Source organism: Ochotona curzoniae, unplaced genomic scaffold, assembly GCF_017591425.1.
Source record: "Ochotona curzoniae isolate NIBS_2020 unplaced genomic scaffold, NIBS_Ocur_1.0 contig_1, whole genome shotgun sequence".
Taxonomy (NCBI): domain Eukaryota; kingdom Metazoa; phylum Chordata; class Mammalia; order Lagomorpha; family Ochotonidae; genus Ochotona; species Ochotona curzoniae.
The window spans coordinates 23625636-23639338 of NW_024464918.1; the positions used below are offsets into that span (position 1 = coordinate 23625636).

Sequence of the window (13703 nt, forward strand, 5' to 3'; positions counted from 1 at the left end):
TTCAGACAATTTTACTACAGTGAAGAGCGTTAATGATTGTTCGCTGTCCCGCACAGCGATGGACTTGGTGCAGAGTTGATAATACATTTATTAGTGGCATCCGACTTTTATAGATGGAGGCTCACATAGGATAAGGGAGGAGGTATTGAGGAGCTTACATAGTTCCTATAAACCTGTCTACAGAACCCATCAATTGTTTCCACACCCTTGTTTGAAAGTATCTCTCTTTGTTTTGTATATCCAATCAAATGATATCCCATCAGTTGTTCTCATGCAAATGATATCCAGTAGTACTATTCACTTCCCAAATATTGGAAACAGCCAGGATGGGGCCTGGTTGAAGCCAGGAGCCAGGAACACCTTCTGAGTCGGCCACATGAATGGAAGGGGCACAAGTATTTGAGCCACTATTTGGTGCCTCACATCATGCATTAGTAAGAAGCTGGATTTAAAACAGAGTAGCTGGCATTCACACTGGTGCTCTGTATGAGCTGTTGGCGTCGTACACAGCAGCTTCAGCTACTCTACACATGCCCAAGAAAATTTTCCTAAAGCCTTGGCGGTGTTTCCTAAAGCTGTAAGCAGTGGTTAAGAGTACATGGTTATCACAATAAGGATAAATAAGCTAATACATGAAATTACTCAAAGTGATTACACAAAGAATGGTACATTACACATTAAATGCCAAATAAATATTAGCTAATGGTGGGCTGCTGCGGTAGCTCCGTATACTAATCCTCCACCTGGAGCACCAGCATCCCATGCGAGTGCTCATTCTAATCCTGGCTGCTCCACTTCCAATTCAGCTCCTGCTTATGACCTGGGAAAGCAGTAGAAGATGGCTCAAGGCCCTGGGGCCCTGCAGCCACGTGATAGACCCAGGAGAAGTTCCTGGCTCCTGGCTTTGGATGTACTCAGCTCTAGTTGTTGTGGCTTTTGGAGAGTGTCCCAGCAGATAAAAGATATCTTTCTCTCTCTGTTTAACCTTCTCTTTGTAAATTGGCTTTTCAAATAAAAAATAAATAAACAGGGCCCAGCATGGTGGCCTACCAGCTAAAGTCCTCACCTTGAGCACGCCAGGATCCCATATGGACGCTGGTTTTAATCCCAGGAGCCCCACATCCCATTGAGCTCCCTGATTGTGACCTGGGACAGCAGTCAAGGACGGCCCAAAGCCGTGGGACCCTGCACCCTCATGAGAGACCCAGAAGAGGTTCGAGGCTCCTGGCTTTGGCTCAGCTCAGCTCTGGCCGTGGCAGCCACTTGGGGAGTGAAACAATGAATGGACGATATTCCTCTTTATCTTTCCTCTTCTCTGTATATATCTGCCTTTCCAATAAAAAATGTCTTTAAAAATAAATAAATAGTAACTGTTGCTGTTGGTGCTAGCTTTGCGGCGAACTGTGGTCGGCACAGTGGTTGGAGTTCCTCTCTTTCTCCCTGTATCTTCCTCTCTGTGACTTTCAGATAAATAAATAAATCTTTTAAAAAGAATATTAGCCACTATTAAGTGCTTGTATTAGTGTCCCATTTCCTTGATTATTTTGTTTGATTTGTAATTTTACCATTGCAGCACTTATCCACGTATTATCTGAATATCATCAAGTTTGCAGCATTTTGTCTCCTTTGGATGCTAGAGATACAAAAACATATTCAGTTCAGGCAGTGCTGTCTGACAAATGTGCAGTCTGGTTCCAACAGGGAATGGGAGCCCATGTCTCAATTTTAGCTCTAGGGAAGATGATTCTAGTTGACAACTTTTTACCAATTAAAATTTTGTAGTTATAAGCAACAGAATTCAACTTAAATTGACTTAAACTACAGAATGTATCTGTTACTATTGGGCAATGGAAATAGTGTGATATTTTGGGTGTAGTTTGTCCAGGGGGTCCACAGTGTTCAGAGAAAGCCCAGATTTCTCCCCAAGTATTGGCTCCAAAAAATCACAGGATGGTGTCACACCAAAGCTACGTAACCATGTGAGGTCGGCTAGCATCAGCCAGGAGTATTTCCTTGTTTGTGTGTTGTGGGGGTGGAGGAAGTGGAGGAGAGGGAGGGGAGCTCACGCCCGCCTCCCTTGCTGTCTCATTTGATCGGCTGGGGCCGTTGGCCCATCCTGTTGCTCACGGCTGGCAATGGACACTGTCCCTGGGTGGGGGAGGCCCTTCTCTGGGAAGGGAGGGGAGTTAATTTTCCTTCAGGCACCTGAGCATACGTTTATCAGTTATGGGAGAAAACTTGAAGGGAAATGGGATTTATTTTAAAGACAGAAGTGTAGAATGAATGCTGAATAAACAACCACAATTCGCAGTCTACCCTGGCAAGAGAGAACCATATCTTACTTTTCTTTATGTTCTGATATGTTTCATGCTAGGTGCACAGAAAGTGCGTAATAAACAGCAGGAGACAGAATGGATAGTAAATAGACTTATTGAAGAATTGTTTATTCTCTTACAGAAACCCCTGAATCCTAGAAATGCTTGTTCTAGCAGCTGACACTGCCAGGTTTTTTTCTTGTTCAAATGCCCTCTTGGCAGCACAGCCGTGGGCTCCATCTAGTCTCTGGAGTGCTGGCAGGGAGGTCCGCACAGGCTCTTTCTCACGGGGTCCCCTGGTGACTAATCGGTAGCTGTGATCGTCACCATTCATTCTGAGGACGCAGAACATCTTTTGGCTGCCTGGTATCATATGTTGTAGTCAATGAATCATTCTTTTCAGTTTTGTGCCCAGGAAAACTGGCATTTAAGCTTCCTTTGTGTTCTAGCTTCCAGGTTAGGGAAACAGCTGTTGAAGGACTCATTAGCATCTTAGGGAGACTAAGAATGATTTTCCCATCCTTTAACAGTTGTTTAATTGGCTGTCCCAGTGAGATTCGGAGAGCATCACTGGAGTGTTTATTTGTATGCAGAAAGGCCAAGGTGGCCTAGCTTCCCCAGTCACCAGATATAAAACCCCAGTGGCAAGAGCTATAGTAAGGAAAAGCAGGTCTGGCAACTGAATCACATATGAAAAAATAATGGTAAGGTGCATGTGACTTAGAAAACTGTCCCCTCCCTGGACCTAACCCTTCAACTTGCATGATAACCATCTGCTCTGTCTCTTTTCTAATGAAGTCTTAAGAGTGGATTCCAGGTAATGAAGACACACTGCTGTCACACACAATAGCCATTCACGCCATTGTGAAGGCAAAGTAGCAGCCACTTTGTTCGGAGGCATTGCTACTGCTCCAATTAGAAAAGCCCTTACTGATAGGATCAACTTGCTTGGTGAGACAGCCAAGATGCGATCAGTAATGGCTTGAGGTTCATCTTGATGTGGCCACCTAGGGAAGAGCTCCCCCTCCTGTCTGCCGCCAAATGGGAATGGATTATGTGAAGTCCTTATGGGAATCTTTCATTTTTAGGGGTAATTTCTCCTTTATCCATATTTGCCTCTTGAATTTTATTTTCCTGTGATTTTTTTTAAGACGCTAACGTCACTTTGAATTGACTTATCTTTCTTTAAACCACCAATGCCTTTCATCTGAAGACTTGTCTATGTTCTGGCTTCACATCTTTCCAGGTTTTTAGACTGATTTTCCATCTACTGGTTGATAGCTCGGTAGGAAAAAATTGGGATAAATCCGTTTCTACTCCTCTGAGGAATTTATTTATCTCTCTGCTTTCCACATCTGTGAGCCGTGGGCAATAATGGTATTGATGTAGCCACGCTTCATCCGCTGCCACTGTTTGGGCGCTTACCAGGCCCTGACCTTCACAGCTGAGGACTGTCCACCCAACCCCTCGCCTCAGTGGGGACAGTAAGGTAAGCTTTCTGGAGGATTGGCTGAAACCAAGTTTGGAGGCAGATGATCTCGTTGCTCAGCCCTGTATTTTTCACTCTGACCCATATTTGTGCGTGAAATGCCTTGTCTCACAGTCCGTTCCAGGGAACCCCATCTAAGACAGCTTGTTGCAAAGATTGAGTGTCTTTCTGCACAGAAAGCCCTGTGGATAGCACCTGGATTTGGGATTGGATGTATTATTTGATAGCTGACATTATTCTTGTGTGGTATTTCATTATTTGATAACATTCCTGTTTTAGTCTATCTCATCAATCAAATAATTCTTTGAGGAAAAAAGAAATGTAATAACCATCCCAAGGCAAAGTGGTTAAGGTTGTTATTTGTTCCTCAAGTCGCTCTTCCTTTATCCTGGGGCCTGTCATGGCTGATTCCTTCCCTGACCCTGCTGTGTCTCTGCTTCCATCCCAACCCTCCAGGACCTTGCTGCTCAGGCATTTTTTCCTTTGGAAAAATACCTGGGCACAGAAGGAGACTATTAAGCTTAATATTGACACTGAGTTGAAGCTTAATAGTTACCTCTTAGCTGTTTACGTTATACTTCATCTGCAATTCTGTCTATGACTTTACCTGTAGTACAAGAACAATTGTCCTCCATAATTTCTAGCCTTCAGTCTGGCATGAGATAAATCTTTGAAAACTGTTCTTCCCAGACAACAAGCCTCTTAAATAGTTGCTTTGAAAATTCATGCCATTAATCGTTCCTGCCATGATAAAGAAAACTTGTCTCTATTTTTAAATCATGAGATGAATTGGTCTTAAAGGATGAAATTTTACCAAACAAACAACATAGCTAAAATTCTGCCTGGGTTTCTAAACAATCAAGGTGAGGAGGGTAAAAATTGAGTGGTGAAAACCTAAATGTGACAGGCAGCTAGACTTCTAAAGGTCTCAGGAGTTGGGCTGATACCTACATTGAAAAAAAAAAAAAAATGGGGCAATAAAGAGGTTTCTTCTGTTTGTTTTTGGTTTATGAGCTCACAACAGCTACATTTTTCTTTCACATACTAGGAGGAGTCTTGGTTCAAAGAGATAGAAAATTTAATTCAAATGAAGTAAAAACAAGCAAAAGCAGAAGCTCGTGTGTCTGAGCAGGGCTGCAGGACTTGGGGTCAGGGAGTCCAGGGTTGGGGCTGGCCATCTGGAGATATCTGAACCTGCTTTTATGTTTTATTGCTGGCCGTCTAGGTCCTCCAAATAGATGAAGTGCTGGCCTCCGTACTAAAGAATGTGATCTCGTTGGAAAATAAAACTCTAATGAGTGATCACATGAAGATGACTTACCCGCTTTTTCAACCTTTTTTAACAAAGAACACCAGAGACTAAGTGGGCGACAGAGCTGAAATGTATTTCCCCGTGCTTCTGGAGGTGATGAGCCCAGGGCGAAGGTGTAATCAGGGTTGATTTTTCCTTGGTTTGTTGTTGGTTGTCTTTTCCCTTTGTCTTCCCATTGGCTATCCTGTGGATGTGTCTCTGTCCTAACCTCTTCTTAAAAGGATACCAGACTTACCGCATGAGGGCCCACCCACAGAACCTTATTTGACCCTAATTATCATTTCAAAGGTAAATAAGCATACACTCGCAGGCACTGGTGGCTAGGTTCATAATGACACTGTGCATCTCGCAACAGATGAAGTCATTTGGATGACTCTGAAAGTTGGCTTCCTAACAGAAAGTTCAGAAAGACAGACATGCCCAGGGGGAAGATGATGTGAAGGCACAGAGGGAATGCTGTCTGCAGCTGTGGGATACATGGGGCTCCTGACCCGTTGGAGAGAGACCCACCACTCGGTGGCGAGCATGGCCCTTGGCTCCTCTTTCTTCTCTCTCTGCTTAGCCAGCAGCCTTCTCTGCCTTCAAAATAGGTCTAGGATCCAAAAACTTCTCAGTACTTTGCCTGGTACCCCAGTGATCCCAGCCTTTTGTCTGGATCCCTGTCTTTTGTCTGGACTCCAGCAGTAGCTTCCAGGGTTGCCTCCCCTTTGCCTTTGCATGGTCCTACTCTCCACATAGTATGTTGCCAGGCTGATTAAAGCATGAAAGTCAGGTCACTGGGACACTTAAAACCACATCCCAGAGTGTGATACCCAGTATTTTGAATTAAAAACACTAGAAGACCTTAGAAGCTGTCTCCTAACAAAATATTTAATTTCTCTTATTCCCCACCACCAAGCACAGACAAGGGTTCCTTTATGGAATTCACTGACACGATTGAAGACAAAAGTCATGCAATGGCTTTATTCCCATCCCCAGGAATCTCATTCAATAGCCCTGGTCCAGGAATGCCCATGCCCAAGTCTATAATCCAGCTCTGAAGTTTCAAGTTGCTAGAAGAGAATTTGGAGATCATTTGGGCTCACTCAGTCACGTTGCTGGTGGAGAAACTGAGGTAGGTACAGGGGTAGGACAGAATGTGTGTCTTTTTTTTTTTTTAAGATTTGTTTATTTTTATTGGAAAGTCAGATTTACATAGAGAAGGAGAGACAGAGAGAAAGATCTTTTCCATCCACTGATTCACTCCCCAAGTGGCCACAATGGCCAGAGCTGTGCTGATCTAAAACCAGGAGCCAGGAGCTTCTTCTGGGTCTCCTATGTGGGTACAGGTTTTCAAGTTTTGGGTCATCCTCTATTGCTTTTCCAGGCCACAAGCTGGGAGCTGAGTGGGAAGTGGAGCAGCTAGGACATGAACCAGTGGCCATATGGGATCGTGGCGCATACAAGGCAAGGATTTTGCCACTGAGACATCACGCCAGGCCCAGGTCATAGTGTCTTTAAGGTTCATTTGTGAATATATTCAGTACACATGATGTACCAGGTTTTATACAAGGCACTGGGTAGAATAAAGAAGACAGACAAGTATGGAGAGGAGAGCAGCAGAAGGGTTAGGACTGAAGCTCTGCTACCATTTAAGCCTTGCAATACTTAGTTATAAGGGCCAACCAGAAATGTACAGGATATCCACTATGTTCAGAATATTGTGCTTCACTTTGGAGATATAGACAATAAAGAGTATCTTTTATTTAAAGGATTCGTTTATTTTTATTAGAAAGGCAGATCAGATTTACAGATAGAAGAAGAGACAAAAACATCTTCCCTCCATGGGTTTACTCCCTAAAAAGCTGCGATGGCTGGAGCTGAGCTGATCTGAAGCCAGGAACGTCTTCCAGGTATCCCATAAGGGTACAGGGTCCCAAGGCTCTGGGCTGTCCTCTACTGCTTTCCCAGGCCATTAAGCAGAGCATTGGAAGGTAGTGGAACAGCTAGATATGAACTGGTGCCTATAGGGGGTCCTTGTACTTATAATATAAGGATTTAGTCATTGAGCATTGTGCTGGGCCCAATATCTGGTATTCTTAAAAACAAACAAATAAGCAAAAACTTTCAGTGAGATATTTGATATCTACTCAATCAAGGCTCTGGGCATTTAAGTTTGGCAACAAATGCCTAAATTCAAGTCTTTGACCAGCTACATCACCCAATTTCAAAGCAAAGTATGTTTCTTATATAATTCCTTTTTGCTCCTTTGGGGAATATACACACCAAGTCAGGTGATAATTTCGCAAACTGGCTGTGATTCTCAGGCACAGGATTGCACGCCTCGTGTTAAGTCTGGAGTATGTTTCTACCTTTAGGGTAACCTGATGTCCTTGGAGCTAGCAGGTGGCATTTGTTCTTACCCAAGTCACTCAGCCAGCCAACTGCAAGGACCTCCAACAGGTGCCAGGTCCCTTCACCTTTTAGGACACATCTTTGGCTTTTTGTGATCACTGAGTCAGAAGCTGGGGACAGTCTGCCCAAGGAAACAGCCTGAAGAAACTTGGTGTTGAGAGTGGGCTTGGCACACGTGCCTGGGTCTTTCCCAGCAGGAGGCCTGTGGTTCACACTTGATCTCTAGCTCCTTCAGAAAGAAAAGTGACAGGTGCCCAAGTGCTTGGGCCAACTTCTGCTGCTGTCTCAGAACATTAGCGGTGAGCTTGATCAGAAGTGGTGCAGCCAGGACTCAAATGACACCTCTGTGGAATGCTGGCCTATCCCACAACACCAGCCCTCGGATTTGTTGTTTTTAATGTGGAAGAAATCATTCTGTGGTTGCGCTGAGTGGACTGTTCAGCAGAGGCATGTACTCACTGATGATGTAGGAAAGAAGAGGGCTGCGGAACAGAGATGTCCTTCAACAAGAAGACAGGAGGTTTCCATAACATGCTAGAGCAGGGGTTATTAAATATTAAATTACATAGTTTACATTTGGCTATCTTATTTTAAAAAGGTAGTAGAATTCAAAACCCCATCCTGGTCAAATTATATCACCCCATTTCCCTATTACCTTATTCTCATGGTTCTGTATTGCCTCTCCCGCATGGGTGGTAGAAATAGAATATACTGGTGTTCAGAAGCAGGGCTTCTGTTCCCTGCTCTGCCCACAGTGACACGGTGTTGGTAACTCTAGCTCTGGAAGGTGTCTTTACACATAAACTAGGGTTCTCTTGAGACAGAGTGTATATGAGGAGGGATTTATAAGGGGGTTGGGATGGTGGGTGCTGAGAGGATCCCACAACAGGTGGTCTGCATGCAGGCTGAGAGGCCAGCAGCATGATTCCACCCACGTCCAGGGGCCTCCGGGCCAAGCCGGCCAAGGATGTGATCCTCTGCTGGAGGCCGACAACCCCAGTGCTAGCAAGGGCGCTTCCACGCGGTCCTGCTCTGCAAAGACCAGTTACTGACATCCGAGGCAGTGCATCCCAGCCGGGGCCCCAGAATCATCTTCCTGGGCTTAGAATCCCTAAGACATCAGGGTTTTCTTTTCTTTTTTCTTTTTTTAAATCCAAGGGGAGCTGTTAATTTGAGAGCCTGTTAGGAGTGACTGGTCCCAAACTAGGTGCCCACAGTCCATCCACAGCACAGGATGAAGGCAGGGGATTCGGGCGCGCTGTGTAGAGCCCTACAGATTATCCTGCTCATTTTAATAGCAGTGCATCAAAGTAAAGAACACCCACTTCTTCCCTTTTGTTTTTTGCTCCTCTGAGTTTAAACTTTGGTGAGCGAAGGATTTTCCCCTCAGTGTTGTTAAACCCTCACGCCTCCGAGGTTGCTGGTCGTCGCCACCCAGGCCTCAGCAGCTCAGAGGAGGGTTCTGTGTTCTCAGTCCTAAACCTTAAGAGTGAGGTGTGTACGTATTTATTACGTAATTCGATACATATTTTCCAGTGCTGCTCAGGGTCGCATGGGACTTACTATGTGATTCCAGAAACTCCCAAGCCCGGGGCCGCAAGGCTGTAGTGCGGCGTCCCTCAGAGAGGACAGCTTCCACGTGCAGGCGTGCCTCCCGTGGAAAGGTCGCCCGGGCAGGCGGCGTGGGCCTGTGGACCCTCTCTCCCCGCCCCCGGGCCGGCCACTCACACCTGCCTGAGCTTGGCCCAAAGGGGCGTGGGCGTGACCGACTGTGCGTTTCAATAAAGTTGCGAAAGTTTGAAAAAGAGAGGAAAAAGTCCACGCCCCTCGGGCCGCCGGGGCGTGGAGGCCCGCGGGGACCCGGCGCAGCCGGCGGCGCGCTGAGCTGGGCGAGGTGTGGCTGGCGGGCCGGCGGGCAGGAGGCCGGGGTCCGGGGTCCGGGGCGCACGGCCATGGGGGTCACGGTGGACGTGCGCCAGGTGTACAAGTACCCCTTCGAGCAAGTGGTCGCCAGCTTCCTCCGAAAGGTACGGTCCCCCGCCTCGGGCCTGCCCGGGCGTGCGTCCTCCCGCGCCGCCGGGCCTGCCGTTTCCTTGCGGTCCCCCAAGTCCGCCGCGGCGGCCGGCTCTGCTTCACGGGTGCGCGGGGCCAGGGTGGAGGTGGACTCCCCTTCCAGGACGCGGGTGGAGGCGCCGTGCGCGTAGTCACGTTCGCGCCTGTCCCGGCTGGAGGGAAGCGACATTTTTTTTTTGCCTCTGGGAACTCGAGGCTGGGAGTCTCGTCAGGGGCCGCTTGAGCACTGACTTGGGGGATTCCCTGAGGGGTTTCGGTCGCCTCAGAATTGTTCCCCCACTTACACAGCTGGAGGACTTTGGGCGGATTTCTCACCCTCTCTGTGCCTTAGTTTTGTAACCTGTGAAATGGGTCAAACAACAGTATCCACTTGGTTGTTGCTAGGATTCGAGGGGGAGCTTTCCCTCAAGCGCCCGGCATGGTGCCCATAAGCGCTCTCAAGTGTTGCTGCCGTGTGGCTCCCCAACATTACGGTTCAGGGGCCTTTTCCCTCCTCATGCCTCGTCCTAGGACCGTGGCTTCTGGTAATGGGGAAATGAGAAGTTTCCCTGAAGAATCCACAGCGTGGAGGAGGTTTGGAAGGTAGGACCCCAAAGTCTATCCGGAGCTGTAGCGAGTTTTTCAGGTGACCATGGCCGACGGTCTTTCTCTGGGGGTTAGCTTCTGTGTCCGTTTCATGTCATGAGGGCATTTCATCAGATTTTTAAACTTCATTTTCAGCTTGTTTCTTAGGCGTCACACGCAGAGGTAGCAGTTTGTCTCCGGAACATCTACAGGATGAGCTCCTTCCCTGTGCATTCCGAGAGCCAAGCTAAGGGAGACGTTGGGCAAAAGTAGGTAGTTAAAGATGTAGTGTCCACCTTAGGAACCTGAGAGACAGGGGGACAGGGACAGGAGGAGAAAGTGAAGAGTGCTCCCCTCTTCTGGTTCCCCCCAAAAGCTGGCAGGGGCTGGTTGGGAGAGCGGGGGCTGGAGCCTGGGAAGTGAGCCCGGTCTTTGATGTGGGCGACACAGCTCAATTACTTGTATCCTTCACCAGAGTCAGGGACAGAGCTGAGTTTTGAAGCCAGGAACTCTTAAATTGTGGGTGTCTTTAACCAGTGGGCCAAGTGCTTGCTCCAGCAGGTTTTTTTTCTGAAATAATAAGGTTTGGCCTCCGATAGAGGAGTGGGGCACTGCTGGGGGCTCCAGGTCACAGCAAAGTGGTCAGGGCCCTGGTTGTCGTGGTATCCCCAGTGTACACTGTCCATGTATCCCCAGTGTCTGTGGTAGTTCCTGGCACCTGCTGGGCACTCAGGCCAAGGGTGATGAATGAAAGAGGGAACTCTCTGGATCTGTTGTGGACTTGGTCTTAGGCCAGGCATCTGAGTCCGAAAGGGGGAAGAGCCAGCGTCCCATTTTTTATTAGAACCGGCACTTTGGACCGTGGCTTGGTTAATGACAGCCACTGTTTTCTCTCTGGAAAGCCTTTTGGATTGTCAACATGTGGAGATGTTCTCCACCTTCTCAGAACTCGCTGGGCACTTGGTCAGGGCCTTGGTGACCATGTGTAGTGCCGGATAGCTACTTTTTGTATGTGTTTCGCAAATAGCACAGTGCTATGTTTTTTTTTTTTTTTAAGATTTATTTATTTTTATTGGAGAGGCCGATTTACAGAAAGAAGGAGGCAGAGAAAAAGATCTTCCATGTGCTGGTTTACTCTCCAAGTGGCTGAAATGGCCAGTGCTAATGTGATCCAAAGCCGATCCGAAGCCAGGAGCCTCTTCTAGGTCTCTCACATGAGTGCAAGGTCCCAAGACTTCGGGCCGTCCTCCACTGCTTTCTCAGACCACAAGCAGGGAGCTGGATGGGAAGTGGAGCAGCCAGGATACAAACCAGCACCCATATGGGATCCTGGCGCATGCAAGGCAAGGATTTAGTCAAAAGGCTACTGTGCTGGGCCCAGCCATACTCTTAATTTTATAGCACTCAGCACACCCCAGCTTCTGGAAAGTGCTTTCCTTGTATGTACTCTGTTTTGGAGCCTTAATGTCTGTTTCCCAGGCTCTGTAGCAGGTGCTGACAAAACACAAGGGAACTCAGTAGCCAGACCCCTTGATGTGTAGCTGATGTTCTCTCGCTGGTAAGACTGACATTGATAAATGATGAACAAATAGACACATGCTTCCCACTGATAAGGTGAACTGACACAGGGAAGCCGCATGGTGCTGTGGCTCAGTCTAGCCCGGAAGCCTGCTGTCTTCCCAACGGGTTGCGTTTGTGAATTGATGGCTGCAGCATGCAAAGGAGTTTTTCCGGCAAGTCAGGATGTGTTTGTGTTTTTCACTCCCCATCCTGTTTACTCTTCCTGGCAGCCTCAGGAACAGATAGGATTTGTTTCCATTTCACAGTCTGGAGAAACCAAGGTTCAGAAAACGTGAAGCAGCCTGTCCGGTCCCCACAGCTGGCAAAGAGGAGAGCTGGGGTTGGAACACGTCCAGAGTGCACCTCTCCGGCCCTGGGCAGTGCGGCCTTGCACGGTCTGGGCGCTTAGGCCATCGCTGGGGCAGTGGAATGTTTTGGAACCAGTTTGGTTGTGCTCTTTTTCCAGCCAGTTTCCTTTTGTTCAGTCTTCCCAGAGTTTGTCTATCCGGGTGTACCAGCCGGGCCTGACCTAAAGGCATAGCTTTGTGTGTGTTGTATGAAGATACAGCGTTTCAGTTATCTATCAGTGTGTAACGAAACACCCTAAAACTTAGTGGTGGAAGCCATCAGCTGCCTCCTGACCCTGGGTTGACTGAGCTTGTCTGCTTGGTTTGTGTGTGTCCTGTAGCTGAGGCCACAGGCACAACCACTTTCAGTTAGCATCTGGTGCAGACACCTGACTGGCCCCTGGGTACCTGGTGAGGCCTGCGGGAGGCAGAGCTGGACAAAGAGGCAAGCAGAGGGACTGTGTCAACATCCTGGATGGTGCTGCATTTTCATTCTTTTTAATCATTTGCAACGCGGTGCTGTAGAGACTCCCTGGTAGGACACGTCTGTATAGGCTGTGGTGTGTGTATATGAGAGAGAGGCAGAGACAGAGACAGAGACAGAGAGAAATTGATCTTTTGTCTGCTGGCTTGCTTGCTCCCTAAATGGTTTAGTGGCCAGGCTGGGTCAGGTTCAAATAATGATCCAGGTTCAAGTAATGAGGTTCTTCCTCTGAGTCTCCCCACTTGGTGCAGGGCCTAAAGCGCCTCTAAGGTACCTGAGCAGGAGCTGAGCAGGAACATGGAGCAGACGCCACGTGAACCAGTGTCCATGGGATCCAGCATTGCAGGCGCTGGCTTAACCTACTGTGCCATCCCACCAACCCTACAGTGTGATTATTCATAAGATGTGAATAAATCCATTTCTTGTGAGAATTTACCTTATGTTATTTAATTCCCGTACTAAGGTCACTAGACCTGAATTCTAATCTTGTTTCACTGCTGGCTGGGTGCCCATGGAAAACATTTTTTCTCCAGTGTTTCTGGCGCCCTTGTGCTAATCAGTGAACCAACCTGTGCTGTGCCCTTGTACAACCTAGGGAAGGTATCCTGTATGAGCTCATAGTACCTGAGGCTAGTGGAAAGCGAGCAGAGCTATTTATGCGTGTTAGAAAATGTGCTACGTTCTCCAAAGTGATGTGGCCTTGACTGGGAGAGCTTGCAGAGTTGGCAGCAAGCCTGACTGCATAGCACAGCACCAGTTTCATCTATGAAATGGTAATGGCAGCCACTCCACTTGCCTGCTCCAGTTGTTGTGAAGATCAAAAGTCTAACAGTTTGGTAAATACAAGCTTTTTCTGTATAAGACTTCGGGAGTAAGAATCATCTTTTGGGCAAAGTATACTTTTGTTTTTCCTTTTGTCTTTGTGTGTTCTTTTAACCCAAAGGAAGGCACTTGGCAGAGGAGACAACGATGTGAGGATCTCTGGGAAGCATTTGATCGCCGTGCGCAGTGGGATGTTTGAAGTCGCTTTAGCGCGGAGGAAGTTCTGTTTTAAATAGAATCTACTGATCTCCGTTTTTCGGTGTTTTAGGACTTGCCTTCCAAGTTTTAATACATTACTATTTTTAAAACCCGAAGAATGTTTGCTCTTCTTACACCTGTCTGT

At 47.4% G+C, this 13703-nt stretch overlaps 1 protein-coding gene across 1 annotated transcript in view; it reads left to right on the top strand.

Moving 5' to 3' along the window:
* Positions 1 to 9454: 9454 nt before the first annotated feature.
* PRELID2 (PRELI domain containing 2) overlaps positions 9455 to 13703 on the top strand; it is a 58532-nt gene continuing 54283 nt past the window's right edge. The window contains exon 1 of the mRNA XM_040999392.1: positions 9455 to 9537. Within this exon, the coding sequence (XP_040855326.1) occupies positions 9463 to 9537 (75 nt within the window). The 5' untranslated portion in view covers positions 9455 to 9462. The remainder of the gene's footprint in view (positions 9538 to 13703) is intronic.